General features: G+C 39.5%; 1 protein-coding gene across 1 annotated transcript in view; it reads right to left on the minus strand.

The window, feature by feature from the left end:
* The window catches only part of LOC124790060 (CREB-binding protein), a gene marked incomplete in the record, with an annotated part of 157,555 nt that overhangs the window by 22,340 nt on the left and 124,897 nt on the right, over nucleotides 1-10,318 (minus strand). Inside the window, 1 exon segment of the mRNA XM_047257622.1 lies at nucleotides 5,068-5,233. Coding sequence (XP_047113578.1) covers nucleotides 5,068-5,233 — 166 coding nt within the window.

A 10,318-nucleotide genomic window follows, 5' to 3' on the forward strand; every position in this document is an offset into this window, starting at 1 on the left:
CTGTGCAGGGCTGAATTCATTCCTCGAGCGAAGGGCAGTATCGTATGCTAAACAGGTAGCACTAAGCTGTTGTGCAAATTCAGGCTTTGGTACAACATTATCTGCAATTGAAGCCAATTTCTGTACAGAAGAATGGAAAGTCATTACAGATGTTATTACTAGTGACACATTTCAGGACTATGCCTCATGACAACAGCTTGACTTTCAAACCCCAAACTCATGTTAAGTGATTTGCATGATACTCTTGTGAAGGAACAAACTAAAATAAATTATGGTGGATTTTGATGATGATGATGATGATGATGATGATGACGATGAGGAGGAGGAGGAGGAGGAGGAGGAGGAGGAGGAGGATTCACCTGCAAGAAGTTTGTCCATAGCTGTGTAAGGATTTGATACAACATGTGGAATTTTTCATAGTCCTGGAACATCAATCAGCTGCAGTGACAATACCCGCTGGTAGAATACATTGGAAAAAAGAAGCAAACTAACTTTATTGGCTTTTATTTATTTACTTTTTTGCTATGAAACCAAGGTCATTACTAAGAAATTTTCTTTAACTTTCTTTCCGTGCTAAACTCTTCATTTGGATGCTTTCTTTAAATCATGATACAAACAGGGAATTTTACAGAAACTATTCATTGAAAACAACCTTTATATCAAGCTAAACAACTTTAGTTTCCAGCAAGATAGCTTGTGATCAAGAAATACTTACATCATCTAAAGAGTTTGAAATTACATTCTGATCACGCCTTTGATTTAAGTGTGGTAAGCTGCCACTTATGGAAAACACTCATTTAAAGCAAACTATATTGTGCAACAGAATTAAAGGATTAATTTTTGAAACCTCTTAATTATCTTCCATTCCGATGCATAAGATTGAAATTTGGCTCAATGGTGCCTACAACGTGGCAGCCTGCAATGTCACCCTCAGGCTCAATGATGATTTAAACACAGAAAGGTGTTGACACGTGGAAAAAAAGGCCAGACCTCTCAAGTTTATGTGATGTAAAGCGTATTACTGATGCCATTTTGGCACAAATTTCATCACAATTTTGCCCAACGCCACCATGGAAGGGTCACATGTGAAGGTCTTCATGCCTCTCTTACCTACATTTCACTGCTTCTTTTGACGCCTCTGCAATGGAGGTCAGCATGTGACACCCAGAGTTGAAATCACACAGTTTTCTTATGGGTGGCCACGGAAAACATTTCAAACAAACTACCACTCAGAATCTAAATGAAAGGGCCTCAGGGAGTGGCTTAAAAGGCATCATCAATGAAACCACCCCTTTCTTGGGATGTTGATTATTCCCCAAACATTCCATGGCAGACAGTTCGCAGTACAATGAGCACTAGAAAGACATTCTTAACAACCTTTGACACTGCTGACACACTCGACATTTCAATCCTCCTCTGTGGACACTGTGAGGCTGCATTCCTATTAAATGTGATCATACACCTTTGGATTGCACCGTGAGCAGAATTTTTGCTCTCTTGTACAGGTTTGAGTCACTAGAGACCGTTCACAACCGTTCAACAAAATCTGAAAATGATCCAAAGTAGCAAAGGATTCCTATCCTTTACAGTGCACGAGTTTCACGCCCTCCTGTGGTGTTCACAGAGAAGTGAAACATTGACACATTTGAGAATAAGACAGCAAAAGGTTCCTCTAAGAAGCCCAGTTTGGCAAAACCCTCAGTGGTAGCTATCTGCATTTACTGAGAACTTTAAAAATCTACCTTTACAGACAAAACTTTCAAAGTAGCCTAAGGTGTCTGCAGAGAGGCAACCACTTGATACACACCTCTGAGAAAAATTGCCTGTCTGCAGATGTGTAAGAGTATTTTGCAGATTTTCTCTGTAAAAGTCACATTTATGGGCGCACTGTGAATTGTCACTTTCTACCATGAACTGTGTGGGAATCGATGTCCCAAGGAAAAGGGTGATTTCACTGATGCCCTTTATGCCACATCGAGGTCTTTTCATTTTGATTCCGAGCAGCAATGTGTCTGAAATGTTTTGTTGTCACTCATAAGGGACCTGCGTGATTTCAACATTGGACATTGCAGTTTTAACCTCCATCGCACAGGCATCAAAAGAAAGGTTAAATATGGGTAAGAATGCCTGTGACAACCTTTCTATCATGTGACATGTCCACAGTGGTAGCGGGTAGAACTGTGATGAAATTTAGTGCTAATTTGACTTCAATAACTTTACATGTCACATGCACTTCTCAGCTCTCATCTTTTTTTTCCATATGTTTCAACATCTTGCTGTCTGAAGCATTGTTGTGCCTGAGGGTGACTTCAGAGGACACAATGCTTTTGCACTATTGCAGAGTAAGGTTGAAGGCACCTTTGAGCCAAATTTCAAGCTTGTGCATCAGAACATGGGACAATTACATGGTTTTGAAAAAGTGGTGCTTTAATTATGTTGCGCAGGGTATAGGAGGCCCAGTAATTCATTAAAATGGAGGTTTCCTGTAACTTCTATATCAGAGCTGGAGTACTACCTCAGCAGACAAGGATGGAAATAGAAAATGGGTCATATTTTTCCTGAACGCTACCTCAGCTTGAAAAAAACAAACAGAAATTAGGTCATATGCATGCCACTCCATTAAGTGATGACCACCTGCTCGGGGTACTGCAGGCCAATTTTGTGGAACGGGATGTGTTCAAGAAAGACAAGAGGCATAATCGATGACGTACAGTGCTCACAGAAGCTCGTCTCGATGACATTGTATACCACCTGGAAAATTCCCTTAAAAAGTCTCTTTGCACATCTTTTGCAGCAAATATAAATATTGTGCACCTCAGTACAAAGAGGTGCCAAGCTGCTTGGGCTACAGCATTATAAAATATCAATAGTACAGGAACTTTGACCTGGTGATCCTGTGCACAGGATTAAGTTCTGCAAATGAGTTTTAAAACAAGTACATGACAGTGAAATTGATCCTTACGTCATTCTGTTTTCAGACGAGGCTTGGTTCCATTTACACGGGTATGTTAATTCCCAAAAATGACGACATTGGAGCGCAGACAGACCAGTTGTGTTTCATGGGGAATCCCTTCATGATCAGAAAATATGAGTGTGGCATGCAGTTAGTGGTGTCAGAATAATAGGCCCACTTTTTTTAATGACACAGTTACACATGGAAAATATGTGCAAAACATTATGCAAAATTTTTTCAACAATATTTGGGAAGGGCACATACGGCCAATGTTTCTTTGCACGCAATTCACAATGTGTTCAGTGAAAGAGTGATTAGTAACAATATCTGGCCTGCTAGAAGTCTTGATTTAACTCTGTATGATTTTTATTTGTGGGGTACAGTGAAGGACAAAGAGTACACAATAAATCCTTACACGATAGAGGAACTCAATGATAATATCCATGAATCAATTAATTCAATATCTCAGAGACAATTACACTGCGTGATTAATAATTTCTTGAGAAGATGTCAGAAATGCATGGAAAATAATGGCAGGCAATGCCAACATCTCCTTGTGTGACATGGGTGCCTACAAAATTTATTTGCTTATATTTTAAATGTAGCCATGTTGTACCGCCGCAGTACACAGGCAACATGACATCTGACTGCCGGGCAACTGAGTCCTTGCTGCCCAGCATCTACTGTGCTGCACAGGCGGTCATCAGATAAATGGAACACCCAGCATAAGGGGCAATCAAACAGAAATGAGACAGATGGAAAAAAAAAACAGTAAGTAAACTGTTTATTACTTCAAAGCTTATTACCGTATTTTAAAATACAGTGAAATCTGCTTATAGAAATAGTGAGCAGCCAACTGATTGGCTGTTTACTATTTCTACAAGAACTATTAATACATTTATCCCACAATGAGACAAGATGGTCAGTGCCTTCAAGGAAAGTACAAGAGACCAATGCCTACATTGATTAAGGAACTGCAATCTTTTTAGGGGTCCTCAAATTACTACAGAAAATTCACAAAAGGGTTTGCTGACATAACACACCACGTAGTTTCTAAGGAAAGGTGTGAAATTCATATGGACAGAAGAGTGTCAAGGGTGCATTTGGAGAATTAAAGAGTGATTTTGATATCCCCCCAACTCTACTATTTGCAGACTTTTGAAGGAATTAATCCTTTCGCATGATGCATTTAATCATGCTTTGGGATGTGTCTTACACCAGGAGATTAATAGTGAAGAGCACTCTGTAGCCTACACATGGAGACAGCTGAATAGAGCGCAGAAGAACCATCCAAAACAAAAACGTATGTTCAGCCTCATTTAGAGTGTCATGTATTTTAGATTTTATCTCTGAAGAATCGGGGAAGGGGGGGGGGGGGGGGGGATTCAAGCAGTGAGCGACCACGCATCTTTGAAGTGGTTATTTGGACTGACAGCCCAGCATGCTGACAAAATGGACCCTGAGACAGCAAATTCGACTATGAAGTGGCACCCAAGCCAGGAAGAAGCACAGGAATGCAGGGACATTAAACAGTAAAGTAACAGTAGTGAAAGTTCTGAGTCATGGTCTTGCACAGGGGCAGAAAGCACAGAACACTGACAGTTACTGTGAACATTACAGAACACAATCAAAATTTCACACTTGTGACAGACTGTTGTGGAAGGAAATGAGACTAGGGGCACGGGCAGTAGTACCAGCAAAGTTTACGGGAGAGATTTTACAGAAAGCACAGGACCACTAGTTATCTCGTAATGAAGGGTCAGAGCAATGAACCAGGAGTGGATGAGGGATACTGGAGGAGAGGAATAAAAGTGGATTTAGATCAATATGTGAGGAAATCCACACAGTGTACACTGCAATCTGACTTGAATCACAAGTGAGTGCCATTGCAACTTATATTGTGGTTTGTCCTGAGTTTTTATTTGAAAAAATAATAATAAAAAGCTTGTCAAATTTATTTTCAATAGAAGTAACAACAAAATCAAGTAAGGCCAAACAAAAGAGGCTCAAATCTAAACTTACAAAAACACAGAACATTGTAACCATTCCTTTTTACTCATACAGTAAGGCTTTTATAACTTTCTGCTGAAATTTAATGAGCATAAAATAATTACCTTATAATCAAGGACTATCCTCTCTATTATGCCTTTATCCAACATCTTCTTGTACCATTCTTGAAGTCTCTTCGGTTTAGGTATCTTTTGTTCAGCTGGATGACAATGAAATATATAATCATCCCCTTCTGATGGTGGGCATGCCCAGATATGGGCCATGGTATATCTAGCAAGATTTAAAAAAAAAAAAAAATCATACATTTAATAAAGGTACTTATATACTACAAAATGGACGAGAATTCTGTATGCCGTTCATACATACATACTTGGTATTCATACGGCCAAGAAATTGTAAATTAAAGGAACTTCTACAGACCATTTATTTTCCGATTGAACTCGCTATCAAAGAAACAATCAGTTTCATACAAATGGGATCTACTCAGGCAATTATTAACCCAATAATCCACCCAGTGGCAGGCAGCAGAAATCAGAGAGAGGAGGAGGGCGAGGGGGGTATGCACATATTTATATCTTCAGTTACCTACCAAATAGTGGCAAGCAGCCAGTCATATGCAATTTCATTCTACTTATTATACATTCCATATAGCTAACAATACTCACAGGATGTCAGATCAAAGACGAATTCCATTTACTGTCAATCTATACAGCAGTTTCAATTAATTCCCATCATTACAACACCGAGACTAAATAATAATAATAATAATAATAATAACAACAACAACACATCAAAACGTACATCAATCGCACATAATAGTTTCATCTAACACTAACACAACTAATGAATGTGGTTGCGAAACTATTTCATCAGAATTATTGACACGCTCTTTTGTGACATATGTTTCAGCTTCCAAACATGAATACTGATGTGCATTGCTAATGAAGATAAAAGAGGATGCAACACAAGTTGACAGCCTGGTTAACTACCTGTTCACAGTGATATCAAACATTATAATATGAAATGTGTTGAATATATCCTACAGTTGATTTTTAAAAGGTGGTTTTGCACCTGTATACTTCAACAATGGGCTCATACTGTCTTAGAAATGCAAAATAAATTCTAAGTGGTCCACCAAAAAACTCCACAGATATTAGAAAACAGCTTTAATAAAATGATGGCAGATTTGGATTTTCTCACATACATGAATGAGAACTTAACACACTTCAAACCAATTAAATGATGAAGACAGCTGTGTTACAGAATATAAGACATGGAAATATTCCTATTCTTGAACAAATGAATACTCGAATAAGAGAACAATCATCGTTGTTAATCCCTCTGTAGAACCAACACAATAACGTAAAATATGCAATTATAGGCACAAAGTGTGTTGCAGCACACCTGATTACAGAATGGGAATTTATTGTAATGGTACACCCAACAATAATTTCATGCGAAGTTTTAACACACAAAATTATATATTTGAGATTATTTAGAGACAGACAGAGTTTTAATATTCAGAACCTTGAATAACATCAGAAAAAGCCTGACTGAATACAATGATCACCAAATAGGAAGGATGAGGGTTTTGATTAGATAATAACAGTATCTGGGACTGGTGATAAAAGATGACTGGACAGCAAAGTTGAAACAACTGGACAGCACAAGTTGGAACACAGGATAGTGGTAGATTTCAACCAGCATAGAAATAATAGTATCTTGTAAATACTTTTGGAGTAAAAGCGACCACGTCGCTGTGAAATACACACACACACACACACACACACACACACACACACACACCACGAGAGAGAGAGAGAGAGAGAGAGAGAGAGAGAGAGAGAGAGAGAGAGAGAGACCACATCTATGATGCTATATGGTGCTGGCTGGGAATAGTGCCAGTGCTGTAGTTCAGCAAGTGAACTGGTTGTGGTGAGGGTAGTGTTGGGTGGAAGGAAACGATGACGGGTGGCAGGGAGAAGGATTGTGGTGGATAGCTAGTGGCTCGGAGGGAGACAGCTGTTTTGCTGGCTAGGAATGCAGAAGGAAAGGGTGGCAGGTAAACTACCTAGGTGTGTGATGGACGCAGTGTTGCAGGAGCTGGTGAGGAGCAGCACACGCTGAAGGTGACTTGAATTGGGAGAGGGTGATAGGATGGAGAGAGGGGTAACTGTTGGGTATAGGGTGCAGGAACAATGTGTTACCCTGAGATCGAGGGTTGTATGATTATGAGAGAAGAGGATGTTCTTTAAGGATAACTTCCATCTGCATAGTTCAGAGAAGCTGACAGTGGAGGGGAAGATCCAGATGGCCTGGGTTGTGAAGCAGCCCCAGAAATTTAGCATTTTGTGCTCAGCTGCATGTTGCACCACTGGATGGCCAACATTGTTTTTGGCAACAGATATACAGTGGCCATTCGCGCCCCCCCCCCCCCCCCCCCCAAAGGATAGCTGGTTGTCAGTTATGCTCACAAGACTATAACAACTTTGAGCAAAACATTGCATAGCTTTTTATGTCAGTATGACTACCAACCAGTTGTTTACCCGTACAAATGGCCACTGTCAAACTACTTCCAAGAACAAAAATGTTCATCCTGTCGCTCAACATCCTCAATGTCAATGGCTGCTTCACAACCCGAGCCATCTAGTTTCTCTGAACTAGACAGGTGGGCATTATCCCTACATACATTCTCTGCTCCCATAATATTCCTGGCCTCAATCTCACATAACCCACTGTTTCCCCACTCACCACCCCACAGTTTCCCATTCCCTCCCAGTTCATGTCCTCATGTCATTTTCAGTGTGTGCCACTGACACCAGCTCCTACAACCCTGCCTCCCATGCCTAGCTTGTTTACCTGCTTCCTTCCCAAATTCCTAGGAGGCAAGCCTGCTGCCTCCCTCTGAGCCACCTCCCTTCCCTCTCCCTGCCTCCCACTCCTTCTAATCACCCCACCTGACACTACCCCCACCATGACCTGTCCATCTGCTGAATTGCAGCAGTAGCACTGTTAAGTCTAGCTGGCACCATGTAGGGGCATAGGCATGTTTATAGGGGCATAGGCATATTTATGCATGTGTGCACGTTTTCTGTGAGTATTTCACTCTATCTCATAAAAGCATTATTCCAAAGGCTAGCAAATTTTCTTTCTTTTTGTGTGTGGGCTCCTTTAATCCATACGTATTTACAATATACTACAACTTTTCTAAAATAATAACAGTATCTTTTTTCAGAATCTTGAAAGGACATTGGATTAAAAATGAAAACTTGTGCTAGAAAAAGCTTTTGTGATAGTCTAGTAGCAATGGTTCTTGTAATAACAGAGCCAGAAAATTACATACCTGAAGTTATACACTTATTTAGTTAGAAGGTTAAGTCCCAGTTTTGCAGTTTAACTAGTCCATGCAACAATAAGTACATACACCAACTTTTGTATTACTAGTTGAAGAGAAAATAAGTTGACAAAATTAAGCAAAGAAATGAATCAATCAACGTGAAGACAACAAAGAATTAAGAGTATTGCAGTAAACATGGTGCAGAGCAGCTCACATGTTAAGTCGCAAAACTTGTGGAATTTATCACAGAACTCAAGAGATTATTAAATTCAGAGGTCTTATCTCTGTCTGCCACGATCACTGAAAGTTAGTGTGTGGGCAAATAGCATACTACTCCAACTGTTAACACCGGCTCTTCAAAACTGAAGCAATTACTTCTCCATTAAGTAGCACATCAACTGGCCTCATGAAGCTGGGTTCTTCCTGTCCCATCACAGAAAAATTCTCGAGAGTAATGGAAATCTAACCTGGATAACCCATATGACAGACACATTTATTTGGCAAAAATGTGAATGTGAATTTTAAGTGTCAATTTTAATTTCCAAGGTAATTCATATGTAATATAGAAACAAAGATTTAAGAAAAGAAAATCAATTTTCCGAACAAAACCATATCACTTCATGGAGGGTGTGTCCAGTGTTTCACAAAATGCTAATCACACACAAGCATATGGAAATGTTTCACAAATGTGGCAGAAAATGTAGCTGTGGAATGTTCAACAAATATTTACATCCAAATATACTTACAGGAAGTTTTTAGGGGCTTAACAATGAATATAAGTACTTTTCAGCAATGAGTGCAACACTGTAATGAGGTTGCCACGGGTAATCATGGTATAAGTTTAAGTGTTGGCCCATGGACAGCTGTAATTCTCAACAGCACCCAGTATGCCAAGGATCAGGGCCCAGACTGGAAGGTTTTAACATTATAGAATCCAAAAAGGCCTAATAGGAGCTAAATAGGATTTTCACAGAACAAGTAGGGGCTAAAGGACTTTCGCAATAAAACCCTGTTTTTAATAGAGAAACATAAATAAATTTATACAGGGCACTAAAATCAAGAATCTATATGCACAATGACGCTGATCTTTACAATTCAATAATGTGTCAGCAAGCTGCTGCATCAATGATACTCAAGTATAATTATTTTTATAGTCTACATCTACGTTTACATCTACACTCTGAAAATCACCTTGAGGTGCATGGCAGAGAGTACGTCTCATTGTACCAGTTGTTATGGTTTTTTTTTCCTGTTCCATTCATGTGTGGAGCACAGGAAAAATAATTGTTTGAATATGTCTGTGCACGCAGTAATTATTCTAATCTTATCCTGACAATCCCTATGTGAATGATACATAGGGGGTTGTAACATATTCCTGGAGTAATCATTTAATGCTGGTTCTTGAAACTTTGTTAACAGACTTCGTCGGGATAGTTTACATCTATCTTCAAGAGTCTTCCAATTCTGTTTCTTCAATATTTCTGACACCCTCCCATGGATTAAACAAACCTGTGACCATATGTGTTGCCCTTCTCTGTGTACATTCAATATTCCCTTTTAGTCCTATCTGGTACGGGTCCCACATGCTTGAGCAATATTCTAGAACTAGCCACATGAGTGATTTGTAAGCAATCTCCTTTGTAGAGTGATTCCACTTACCCAGTATTCTACCAGTAAACCAAAGACTACCACCTGCTTTACCCACAACAGAACCTGTGTGACAATTCTATTTCATATCCCTACCAAATGTTACACCCAGGTATTTTTATGAGTTGGTCGATTCCAACAGTGACTCACTGATATTTTAATCACACGATACAACATTTATTCATTTTGGACAACAGGAACAGCAAGGGTCCCAACACACTTCCCTGGGGCACACTCAAAGTTACTTCTACACCTGTCAATGACTCTCCATCCAAGGTAACATACTTTAACCTCTCTACCAAAAAGTCCTATCCAGTCACAAATTTCACTTGATACCCATATGACTGTACTTTTGACAATAAGCGTAGATG

This window comes from Schistocerca piceifrons, chromosome 3 (genome assembly GCF_021461385.2).
Source record: "Schistocerca piceifrons isolate TAMUIC-IGC-003096 chromosome 3, iqSchPice1.1, whole genome shotgun sequence".
NCBI lineage: Eukaryota > Metazoa > Arthropoda > Insecta > Orthoptera > Acrididae > Schistocerca > Schistocerca piceifrons.